General features: G+C 47.9%; 1 protein-coding gene across 2 annotated transcripts in view; it reads right to left on the bottom strand.

Moving 5' to 3' along the window:
- Positions 1-12905, bottom strand: part of PRKCB (protein kinase C beta) — a 148829-nt gene extending 135924 nt beyond the window's left edge. For both annotated transcript variants that reach the window (XM_040441950.1, XM_040441948.1), the window contains exons 1-2: positions 12649-12905; positions 7745-7776 (exon numbers count right to left, since the gene is read on the bottom strand). In XM_040441950.1, coding sequence (XP_040297884.1) covers positions 7745-7776; positions 12649-12812 — 196 coding nt within the window. In that variant the 5' untranslated portion in view covers positions 12813-12905. The remainder of the gene's footprint in view (positions 1-7744; positions 7777-12648) is intronic.
- Positions 12906-13441: the final 536 nt, after the last annotated feature.

Here is a 13441-nt window from a genome sequence, read left to right as displayed (position 1 = left end):
CTTGGGCAAATTGCTTTCCTTGTCTACCTGATTTAGCCCGCTGAATGCAGACGAGCGCTGCTGCTGCACATCCATTGTACAGCATACAGAAACATTTGTCACCGTTTTGTACATGTAAGCTAGACACGTCCCGTTTTTTTGTGCTTGTTTTGCATTTACATGATTCTTAAAGGGAACCCGTCACCAGGAGTAACCGCTTTAAAAATGATCTGTCAGTCCTCCTGCCGTGTCTTGTGTTCTCCGTCCAATGAGCGTCTTTCCTTGAAACTTACATTGAGCCACTCCTCTGTTAATCCTCCTGGAAATGAAAGACTAAATTGACAAATGGCTGTTACCATTTTCTGGCACGGTCAAATCGGTGCTGAAAGAGCAAGGCCAAAATAATCAGTGACTAGGGGAATCATTTATTCATAAAATTTCCAGGAGGAATATAACCGTTCTCAGAGAACATGACCCAGAATTGGGGAATGCAAATACCAAATTCAACATATGTCAGAAGTGTGACTGGTTCACTTTAACTTGGGTATCTAACAAATGCCCTAGAGAAGCAAGTCGGGGTATGCTCCTAAACCTGCTGGTCGCTCAGTTGGGGACCACAAGAAAGTTCCCATAATTCAATGGGTGCGTCTCCCATTACGAAAGTGCTCTGGCATACCTACCAACGTATACAAAGTAACATTCGGCTATTTAAAGAGGTATTTCTTGCTCTACATCCACATCTACAAGACTTCCAAAAACAGGCGAGCACGCTCACTTTTCAGAATTCCCATGGCAGTGAATAGAGGTTAAGCTGCACATGTGGTGTGTGCTCTCCTTCACTTTGGGGAGGGGGGCCCTGGAGATGCAGGTGTAAGCTCTCTCCTTCACTTTGGGGCCCCCCTGGAGACAGAAGCGGCTGGGTGCTCTCCTTCATTTTGGGAGGGACGCTGAAGATAGGAGTGGGTGTGCGCTCTCATTCACGTTGGGGGGGTCCTGGATATAGAAGCTGGTCCCAGAGGTAAGGCTCGTCCCTATCTAACAATGATGGCATATCCTAGCGATATCCCAGATTGCAATATCCCTTTTAGCCCTTGGGTTGACTGTGAATGCCCCCAAAACGCCCACGTTATACAAGCCCCTCCCCTTTTTTTGGGACTGCCCCGGCAAAATCAGCACTGTTGGCAAGTATGCTGTAGCTGTGGTCACGTGCTCCTCTCTGGCTAATCAGCTGGGGCCACTCCGTTTACACAGTTATTGAAACTGCTCTAAAGGGAAATTGGCATAGTCGCCCATAGCAACCAATCAGATTCCACCTTCCATTTTCCAAAGGGGCTCAGAAAAATGAAAGGTGGCATCTGATTGGTTGCTATGGGCGACTAAGCCAGTTAGGGTGGGAAGTAAATACACAGGCCAAGGCCTACAAAACCAGTTGGGCTGTAGATTTATGTCTGTTACCCACAGAAACCAATCACAGCGCAGCTTTCAACTTTTAACAATCAAATTTAAAATGAAAGCTGCGCTGCAATTGGTTGGCATGTTTTTTTTTTTTTTTTTTCATCAGGCAATTTCACGACAGACCGACAAGATGGCCGCCTCCATTGTGTTCAGGCAATTTCAGTTCAGTTTAATTATGAGCTTTTTACATAACATTAAGAGGTGCCCCCACCCAACTAAAGCTGGCCAGGTGTTTGAACGTCACCACAGTCGACAAGATGTATGCCCACCTGCGGCACCCTGCTGTGTGGGGGGGGGAGGTGACAAACTTCCCTTCTCTACGAGGACAGCAAGTAAATGTGGTGTCGGAAAGAGTCTTCAAGAACACAAATGAATCAACTACTGATGGACAAGGGAGATAACGAGGGAGCAGGATCTCTCGCAACGGCCGCCCGTTATCAGCGCGTGTACGTTACATGTACTTCATGCATTTTTAAGACACTTTATCTCCTTCACTTCCGTTTTGACGACAGCCCGGGGAAGGAAATGGGCGAGTTCTCATACAGATACCTTACAGAATTCATCTCGTTATCTTCAGTGAGGTTGTGTTTTCCATAGACTGGCTTATCCCATCAGACGGGAAAATACTCAACGCACCATCCGTCTGCTGTGGAAAACCCATTTTCATATAGCCTATTAGGGGTTGGAGGCCTGCATTTGGGATTCTCATGAATTCGCCAGAATGGAAAGAGTGTCTCCCACCCTGGAGGACCCGGCTCCTCACTGCAGTACATGGACAGCACATTGATTTCAATAGACACAGTTCAATGCTTTGTTTATCCTGTGGAGGTGCTGTAGGGAAAATTAAAGGGGTTTTCAGAGATTTTAATACTGATAACCTATCCTCAGAAGTGAATGGGGCTAAGCGCGATGCCAAGCACAAAACGCTATACAATGTACAGCATTGTACTAGGTGAGCTGCGACAAGGCTGGGGCGCCTAGGTCAAGTGCTACTACATCCACCATGGGTCCAGCTTCTCAACCTACCAAGAGCATCCTACAATGGCACTTTTTTTTTGGGGGGGGGGGGGGGACCTAAAAGGGGGTATCCCATGAAAAACATTCTACAGTTTTCAAACCAGCCCCTGGATCTGAATATAGTAATGGCATGTACAGTAAATAAAAATGTTGTATAGCCAGTGAGTTATTCAATAAAATGCATCTGTATAGCGCCACCTGCTGTTTGCTCTTTTTCTTATTTCTTTGTCCTGCTCACTGAGAAGGCCGCACATGCTCAGTTTCATCCTTCAGCTGCCTCCTGAGCTGTGATAGGGAGAGCATGGACACGCGCCCTTAGCGGCAGCAGAAAAGACACTCCCCTGAGCTGTCAGCTTGATATAAATCTAGTAGATGTCATCCGACGGCTGTCCACATCCATGCCGCAAAACAAAAAACATGCCCTATTCATGTCCGTTTTGCGGACAAGAATAGGCAGTTCTGTTATGGAAGTACAAGAAGCATTCTCCTCCACAGTATGGGGAGGAGAGATCGCTAATGCCATTGCTTGTCCCCATACTCGTTTGCCAGCAGTAGAACTGCTGCCAGCAAATGATAATTTTTGTGACTGCATGAATGATCTATTACCCAATGAACGAGCGAAACGCCGTACATTTACCGCTAGATAATCGCTTATAAAAGTTTTTAGGAATGCTCACTAGCGACTATCTAAGGAATTCTCGGCCCATGTAAAAGGCCCTTAAAAAGGTATTCGCATCATCGCTAGGATATGCCCCCATTGTCTGATGGGTCCCAGAGGTGGGACCCGCACCTAGTACGAGAACGGATTTCCCGGGGTCTGTCCACCACCAAGCGCTGCTCCCATAGAAGTGAATGGGAGCACACCGTGCATGCGCGGCCCATGCTCCCATTCATTTCTATGGGGCAGACAGAAATAGCCGAGCCAGCACTCGGCTATTTTCGACGGCCCCATAGAAATGAATGGAGGACAGCTGCGCATGTGCAGTGCGCCCTCCGTTCATTTCCCCGCTCCATTCTCATCGTAGGTGTGGGTCACAGAGGTGGGACCTGTCCTTATCAGACAATGGGGGCATATCCTAGCGATATGCCCCCATTGTCTGTGATGGGAATACCCCTTTAAGTCTGATGATTGGAGATTACTGGATTTTTTTCTCTTCCCAGTGGCTCCAACTTTCCTCCAGTGTCAGATACCAATCTCCTTGAAGTTGCTTTCTTCCACTTGACTTGGACACTGCTCCCTTATTGCATCCCTCGCTCTTTTCCACTTCACCGCTTTCCCATAGTGTTACACTGGTATCAGTCACACGTACACTGACTTCCCCGTCTCTGTCCTGTGTGTTCAGTCACACAGACGCCAGCAGAGCGCCACAAAATTATCTGAGAGGTGCAGAAGGAAGGATTGCTCAACATGAGGGAGGTATAGCGAAATCCAACGGTGCATGGGGTCCTGGGCACAAGGAAAATACAGACCTGTTTCCTATCTTTAGACAATTACTCAGAATCTCAGCCCACATAATACTGCCATGAAGGTGACAGAATACTGCCATATTGTTCTGCAATAATACTGCCATATAATGGCAAACTAATATTGCCATACAGTCCATATAAAACCACCATATATCGCCTAGATCAGGGATTAGCAACTTTCGGTATTCTAGCTGTTGTGAAACTACAACTCCCAACATGCACACTTTCTTGGCTGTTCTTATAACTCCCATAGAAAGGAGGATTCTGGGAGTTGTAGTTTAAGAACAGCTGAAATGCTGGAGGTTGCTGATCCCCAGCCTAGATAATACTGCCATATACAGACCACATAATACAGGCATATAATGCAAAGGTACTACTGCCATGTACAGCTCGCATAATGCCTCCATATAATGCAAAGATACTACCGCCATATACACATCACCTAATTGCACAATATAAAGCCCATATAATACCTTTATATAATTAAAAGGTACTACTGCTATATACAAACCACATAATGCCTCCATATAATGCAAAGATTCTACTGCCATATACAGGCAACAAAATACTGCCATATAATGCAAAGATACTATTGCACTATAAGAAAATATTTACACATAAAACATAATGCAAAAAGATTCTACAGCCCACATAATGCAAAGATACTACTGCCTTACACAGCCCACATAATAGCTCCATATAATGCAAAGATACTACTGCCCTATACAGACAACATAATACCGCCATATAATGCTAAGATAATACTGCTGTACACTATTTGGATGTATTTCCTGCAGCGAGTACGGATTTAAATGGGACTTTCCAGTTTTATATAATATTGAATAGCAGCTTATTCACTACATAATGCAGTTCTACCACTTTCTAATGTACCGTACTTTGTGTTTTAATTCCTCAACATTTGAGGCATCTGCTTGCTGTCAGTGAACGCAAACATTTCTGTTTACGCCCAGAAGCTGAAAACCTGTCATGAGCTACTGCAGCTTGTTACAATGTACCAGTGATTCTGTCACCAGTGACCTCCCTATCTGTTTGCATAGACACGTAGCTGCGGTTCCCAACCCTTTTGTTGATCCGAGGCTCCATTCCCAATACAGTTTCTTAATATGCAAATTAGGTCTTTGGTGCAATCAGGGCATCACCTTTGCTCTTGTTGCACCCAAGTCCCGCCCCTTTCTATGACCAGACCCTCCATGGCCGCTTTGCCACTGCCTGGCCCTGTCAATTAAACAGCAAGGGGTGGGCTGGCCACAGAAAGGAGTGGAGCGTGGATGCAAAAAGAGCAATGGAGACGCCCTCATTGCACCAAATACCTAATTTGCATATTAAGAAAAAGGTATCGTAACTCGGGAACGCAGCCTCGGACAGACAAAAGAAAAACAGCGTTTTAATCAGGAGAACCACAGCTACGGGTCTATGCAAACAGGAGGACTTCTACATTGCAGCAGTCCATCAGTACAGGAGAGAGTTTTGTCCTGGTGATGCTCAGCTTCCTAACCTATGGATGTATAAAGTGACAGCAAGCAGAGATCTTGAAAATACTAAGGAACAGAAAAAACAACGTCTACTACAAAGTTGCAGACCTTTTTATACTACAAACGATGACACTTTCATTTACATAAGACAATTCCTTTACGACCCGTCCATCAGGGGTGTGGCCCCCATTCTGTAAAGTTTTTCACGGCATCTCATGACGAGTCCGGTCACATTCTTTTGAACGAATATCTGGCAATCTGTGACAGTAAAAAGCTGCGTCTTAACTGCCTCCCGTCTTATCTTGATGGCCCCACGGAGATTTACAGACCACATGACATCTCCTATATACTATAGCCTATGGTTCAGGCTAAATTGCTGTTTACTGGAACGCCCCCATGGGGGATAGTGGGGGAAGGGGGGGGTCACTCACAAGAATTTCAACCCTTCTGTTTGCTGTGCGACTCCACCATAGGGAAACATTGAGGTTACTGTAACCCATCATTTAACCACCACAATGAGTCGTACAGACTTTCCTATAATCCACAATATGGATCCCATCAGGTCTTACTGATGCCGGATTAAAGGGATTTTACCAGTATACCTGAATATACCTAGGTCTGCTTACATATAATGCAAAAATACTACCGCCATATAATTACAAGATTCTACCGCCATGTACAGCCGACAAAATACCGCCATATAACACCAAGACTGTACTGCCATGAACAGCCAACAAAATACCGCCATATAATGCAAAGATTCTACTGCCGTTTTTAATTGCAGTTTACTGAAACACCCCCATGTTGGGGAGATGGGAAGGTCACTTACAAGAATTTTAACCCTTCTGATTGCTTTAAACCCATCGTTCAACCACGATAATCAGTCCTACCCTTAGGCCTCATTCACACATACGTGGATTTTCACAGACCACGGCCTGTGAAAACCCGGCCTGCCGAGCGCACGGCGTCGTTGGTTGCCATGATGCCGTGCGCTTCGTGCCTCCGCAACTGTACAGTAATACACTCGTATGATCTATACCAGTGTATTATTGTACAGCGGCACGAAGCGCACGGCGTCATAGCAACCAATGATGCCGTGCGCTTGTCCACTCGGCAGGCCGGTGTGAATGAGGCCTTAGTATAGACTTTCCTATGACCGTCCTATAATCCACAACATATGAGAATATGGATCCTTTTGCGTCTTACTGATGCCGGATTAAAAGGGATCTTACCAGTCTACCTAGGTCTGCTCGGATGGTGGTTGTAGTCAGCCCCTCCTAAAAATTCAGTCTCTATGCAATTCCTTCCCCCATACACAAGTTACATGAGCAGAATGGGGCGTCCTCCTGACACGAGGAACATATGTTCACCAAATAGATGGGCCCCTCTGTCGTCCATACAAGGGTTAAACCAAGCTAGATTCCTAAAAGGAGGCTCAGGCATGAAACCACCCACCGCCCCCTGGCACTAGCAGGGATGCAGCATGGCCCCGGTCTGATGTAATCCACATTGCTCCAGCTTATGTGGACATCATAAGTGGCAGCACCTAGAGCTATAAGAGATGGGAGATAAGACCCTCAGGAGGAGTCTTGAGGAACCCAGGAAGACAGACAAGAATTTTATCTTGAAGAGATATCCTTTAACTTAAAGGGGTTCTCCAAAAATGTAATTACTGATGACCTAGCTTTAGGATGGGCCATCAATATCAGACCGGTGGGGATCCGACTCCCAGCACCCCTGGGTCTGTCTTTTTGCAGGACGGACAAACGGGCGCGAAAAACACACGGATGATCCGTGTGCTTTCTGCATCCATATGCCCGCTCTGCAGAAAGACAGAATAGGTCCAAAAAATGCAGACTAAGGGCTCAGTGAAGTCAATGGGTCCACAAAAAAAAAAAAAAAATGCAGATGGCACATGGACCGCATCAGTATTTTGCGGATCCGTGATTTGTAGAACATGTGAATGACGCCTCAGTGGCATCCCTGGCTGTACCGCACTCCGGGCATAGTCATTCTTTGAATCCAGGCCTGTAAGTGCCACTCGCTGAACGTTTCTCCTGCTCCGTAGATCATTTCAATTGCAAAGCGCCTATATATACCTGACATTCCGGGGCCGTATACGGCTCAGTGGCGACTATACAGCCGCTCCGACAGAGGCTTTTTAACATCATTATCTGTTACATAATTACAAGCAGCAGGAGATTCCTCTGCAAAGGAGAAGCCGCTCTGCACAACCACAGGAGGACGTCAATAAATCATAGCATGGCGGCTCCGCAGAATATTCTCCTGGCCTCGTACAAGTCCTGGCAAGGTGGACGGAGGAGAGGACTAACCTTGACACTGGAATCCCTGCTTGCCGAAACCCCTGCAAGACAAGAGCAAATGGAGAGCGAGTTACATAAGCACGTAGCATCTACATCCCGGTAAGGATACTTTTACACTAGCGTTAATATTTTCCAGTATTGACATCCATCATAGGGTCTCAATACCGGAAAAAAAAAACGTTTCAGTTTTGTCCCCATTCATTGTCAATGGGGACAAGACGTAACTGAACAGAACGGAGTGCTGGAAAAAAATGCATTAAATTCCGTTCTCATACCAGAGAGAAAACCGCACAATGCTGCGGTTTTCTTTCCGTCCTGGGATGCGGAGAAAGACACAATAGAAAACGGATCCGTCCCCCATTGACTTTCAGTGGAGTTCATGACGGATCCGTCTTGGGTATGCTAAAGATAATACAACCGGATCTGTTCATAACGGATGCAGATGGTTGTATTATCAGTAACAAAAGCGTTTTTTGCTGAACCCTGCCGGATCCAGCAAAAACGCTAGTGTGAAAGTACATTTCTTCAGTTCGTGCATAGCAAAAAAATAAAAAAACACAACACACCTACAGCTATACATCCACTGTGTGACAACTGACAACCTAGCCCCCAAATAAAGACAGGTTCAGGAAAGAACAGCGCCACCTACAGGAGAGTCAGATACTCCCCAAGATCGCTTCTATGTGCATGGCAATGGTACAGACCACCACAAATAAAGGATTAGCAACCACCCAACCCTCAAATATGACTTAAAGGGGTTCTCCTACTGAGTAAGGGCTCATGCACACGAACGTATTTTCTTTCCGTGTCCGTTCAGTTTTTTTTTTTTTGCGGACCGCATATGGAACCATTCCTTTCAATGGGTCCGCAAAAAAAAAAAAAAAAAATGGAAGGTACTCCGTGTGCATTCCGTATTTCCGTTCAGCAAATAAAATAAAAAAAGAACATGTCCTATTATTGTCCACATTACAGACAAGGATAGGACTGTTCTATTTGGGGCCAGCTGTTCCGTTCCGCAAAATACGGAATGCACACGGATGTCATCCGTATTTTTTGCGGATCCGTTTTATGTGGACCGCAAAATACATACGGTCGTGTGAACAAGCCCTAACGCTGGGCAGCCTACTGGCATTGATTTCTTCTACAGCTCAGTCCCAGCACAACCCATGGCGTGAACGAGTGCCTGCCAATTGAAATCCGGCGTCGACCTAGAATCCAACGCTCCTCGCCAGCCCTCGATCCCACCGGACGTTTATTAAAGGCCCATTCAATCCAGCCCTGGCAGGAGCTGCAGAATATTAATACGTTGCCCGGTGGGAATACAGATCAAGCGCTGCAGATAGGCAGGAGGCTGAATCGGTACAGTGGAAGGGCCGCCGGCCGTGAAGCGAGGAAGCAGCCTGCGCGCTGCAGCACAAGCGAGGGCAGGAAGCGGGCGAACAGGTGTAAAAGCCGCCGATGTCATATACGGGCGATGGTTCCCCCCTGAACTTACTAAAATGGAATGCTAAATGCAAAAATGTACATCCCAACGCCCCGAGGGAGGATGCCGGTATCTGCAGATCAGGCTGCGGTCTGATGTCAGCAACTTCCTTACATCTATGCAGTGAAGTAATCTAAAGGGGAACTGCCCAAATAGCAACTTCCTAATATCCACCCATCATAGGAATCGCCCCAGTTCTGGCAACAGGACTGCAGGAAAAATCCACACATAGCGGAAATGCTGAAGATTTTCCATCTGCAAAATCCATAGTGCATGACGGTCACAGCAAAGTGGATGAGATGTTAAAGGGGGGGTTCCCAGATTTTGATATTACGGAGATATCCTGAGGATATGTTATCAATATCAGATTGGCAGGGGGTTCCCATCTTCCTCGCCGATATGCCGTTTGAGAACGCCGCAGCGTTTCGGCGAGTGCTGCGGCCTCCTCACAGCTTACCAAGCACATCGCCGTCCATTGGGTAGTGGTTTTGCTCGGTATCGCGCTCAGCCCCAATCACTGGGAATCAATAGGACTGCGCAGGCCATGTGTCCGATATGTGCGACGACGCTGCGCTCGGTAAGCCACTTCAAACAGCTGATCGGGGGGGGGGTGCCGGGAGTCGGACCCCCGGCCATCTGATATTGATTACCTATGCTAAGAAAGGGTCATCAATATCAAAATCTCAGACATCCCCTTTAACAAATCTAGTGGATTCAGATTATAAATCCGCAGAACCTGAGTTCTTCGTGCAGGTTTTCACGGCGGATCTCGGCCTTCCCAACGCCTAGAAGATCAGCAGTCCTGGGAGCGTCAGTGCATGGGGATGCAACCTACTGATGTGGGGTAGGGTCAAGCCCAGTTGTGTGTGATGACTTCAGAAATTTCCAGGAGGAATAACAGAGGGAAAGCCACAATGCACAAATTTAAAGAAATGATGCTTCAGAACTTTAGTATATATATACACCTATCACAGTGGTTCTCCGAAACCGAGAACCCATGTCAGCCGGTCACACATGGTGCCAAAGGACGCTCTGGATCCAGCACCAACTCCTGTCTTCGCTAGACTGGCGCGTGACATGCCATCTACAATTAACGGCCTCTGCGGTGATCTGTACAGGAACGGCACGTGAGAGAGGCCACCAATCGTCCAGCAGTGGTGACATGCATGTAGACTTCTGGTGAAGCACCGGAGACAGGAACTTGGACCCAAAGCGCTTGTGACAAGCGAGTTTTTTTTTGTTGTTTTTTTTTTAAAACTTTGGTACCATGTCCAACCCCTTCCCATCACCAGCCATTGATTCCCTTCTCGGGAGAATCCCTTTAAATTCTGAGCTATTCCCATGCCACATTTCCCTATACTGCACATGGACACGTGATGTCCATAGGTGGACTGCCAACACAGTGCTATGACAGAAAGCTGCAGTAGGGGGCGGTAGTGATGGCTCTGGAGCTATAGGGTCATCATATATGGTCCGTGCACATGAGATGGGGACCTGAAATTGCGCACAGACAGCATGAGCTCCCAAGACTGCGCAATGTAGGGCAATAAGATGTAAAGCATCCCATTAAGATGATAGGCCCGTCACATTCGGCAGGATCCCATAATCCTATGCATATGGGGAGGCCAGCAGCCAGACCCGCCATATGCACTCGCCCATGTCTTCATCATAGGCTAAAGAGGGTGCCATTCTTTCTTTACCCTCTGACAGCAAATTCTGCAACTTTCTTGTACTCTGTGTGGTCCAATACCACATCTCTGCTTGCTGTCAGTGAGCGGAAACATGCCTTAATTCTATCTAGTGGCGGAAACCCCATCATGACCTTGTTTTGCTCATACAGGTGCTGAAGAGTTCTTATACACGGCAGGATCGGGTGATGGGTTGGCGGGGTCACCCGAATGTTATCATTAACTGTATGCAAGCAGAGATCTTTAAAATGGTGATTAATTGAGCAAGTTGTATAACTAAGCACATGAACCATGAAAAACATCATCTATCCACAAGACTGCTGCTGGGGGTCTGACCGCTGGGACCCCCACCGATAAAGAGAAAGGGGGGGGGTGAATGGAACGGCAGTGTGCATGCAGCTCCATTCACTGCCTATCCGTCAGCCCAACAGAAGTGAATGGGGCAGCGGTCGTGCATGCACACTACCCCTCTGTCTACAAAGGGGACCCCCCTCATTTTCATGATCAGCGGTCAGACCCCCAGCCTATGAATAGAAAATAAATGTTTAGGGGCCATTAATTATGATAAAAGAATGCAGGGAGGGGGGGGGGGGGGGGTGATGATCTCCCCAACAACTACTCGAATGCCGACACTACATCATCGGTCGCCCACGTGACTTCAGAAATTGGAGAACTTGACCTCCTCCAGATCTCAAGGTTTCGTATTCGCACTCAGTTCCTGTATTTTGTAAAAGGGCGTTCCATTCATTCTAAGCCACCGGTCCTATAGAAGCCCAGGCCATTGATGCAGCTCCCTCCGACAGAGCCGTGCACCGCACTGCAGCTTCCCCCGGCCCTCCAGGAGGGAGCAGAGGGACATACGTGATCCAAGCCCGGAGCCTATAGAAATACGACATCATCAGGTCACGCCTGGCCGGTATCACAGAAAAACGCGATTCTCATCTACGCCGTCCGCGGGGCTTCCTGGTTCGCCTCCTGTGTGTGGACGGTCCCCGCAGCGGCAGCAGTCACGCGCGCTGATAAATAAGCGATCGGCCCGTATCACTTCACTAGGAGGCAACGGTCGCCCAGAAAAAAGGAAGAGGGTGAAGACGTAGCAGAGCCGAATCTGTCAAATGGATGTACTGCGATCATGCAGCCCGTTTACAGGACTGCCATACCATCATGACAAACTCGGCTCTGCTACATTGTACAACACGTCCGCATAGGGTGCTTGTCGATTCCAGTAAAAAGAGCAACTGGGACCAATAAACTGCCCCCCCCCCCCCCCCAAAAAAAAATATATACAGAATAGTGTGGAATTGACATACATGTGCAATTTTCCTACCAGATTAAGCGCGACCAATCACGATAAATGTGACCTGAGATAACGAGCACTAAAAGATTTAATAATAATTGACACCTATACGGGGGAGGGGGGACGTAGCCACCGATCAGCGGCGCCAATTAGAGGCTATTTTGGCCATACACATCAGATAAGCAACCCCTTCCCTGGGATGCAGCATTGATACCTTCTTGCAGTGCCCCTGGAGAGATCATCGGCGCCCTACAGCCGCTTATCCTCCCTCAGATCGACCGCTAATGTGCCCATTAGTAAATTGGTTGAAGCTATAAGTGCAAATTGCACGATAGTCCATGACCTGTCAACCAAAGGGGTGCAAAAGGGGAAATGGGAAGCAAGCAAGGGGTTAACCATGGCATGCACATTGCACCTCACAGCACTAGAGACAGATCGGTCTCACCAGATGAAGTCGGTGCAGTGGCTGCAGAAGGTCGGCTGCTTGAAGAAGCGCGCAGTGAACTTGTGGTCCTTCACCTCATGGACGTTCTTCTGTCGGAGGGCGCCCTTCCTGGCAAAGGGGGTGGTGATGTCTTCGGGCTCGCCGCCGACTACAGGGTCAGCCATACCGCTGGGGTGCTCCGTGTCTGGGCTGCTTACTGCTGCTGCTGCTGCTGGAGGCTGCGCGGTGTCTCCGCTCTCCCCGGGCGCACTGCGCTCTCGCTGCTACTCTGCACACAGCTGCTGCCAAGCGTCACCTAGACGCGCCCCCTCATCTGCATAGGCGCGCCCCCTCATCTGCATAGGCGCGCCCCCTCATCTGCATAGGCGCGCCCTTGTGCGCGGACGGACACGCCCACTAACAAAGCGGGCGCACCGTCCTGCCTTTGTTAGAAATGTCATTGGCATGGGAAGGATGGAGAGAAATAAAGTGAATTCAGGGCAGGAGGTGGGTCATGGGCACAGGGCACAGGGCAGTGGATATGAGGGGGGTAGGAGGTGGCATGGAGATGATGTTTTAAGTAAGTGATATTGGTTTGGGCAAGGGTGAGACAAATGGGGGGTCATCACTATTGCTTTATAATAGAAGACTATGGTAAGTGTGATTTGTGGGGTTACCTTCATCACATCCCCTGTGTAGTAGGAGGCTGTGGAGCCTAACCCGCCTTGAAGGCAATGGATAAGGGGCTAGGCGCCCCTATTCTTGGGAAATAAGGGGGTCCCATCCATCACAAATGTTAATTATGGGAAAAGGG

This window comes from Bufo bufo, chromosome 7 (assembly GCF_905171765.1).
Source record: "Bufo bufo chromosome 7, aBufBuf1.1, whole genome shotgun sequence".
Classification (NCBI taxonomy): domain Eukaryota; kingdom Metazoa; phylum Chordata; class Amphibia; order Anura; family Bufonidae; genus Bufo; species Bufo bufo.
This window is presented reverse-complemented; position numbering and strand designations above follow the sequence as displayed.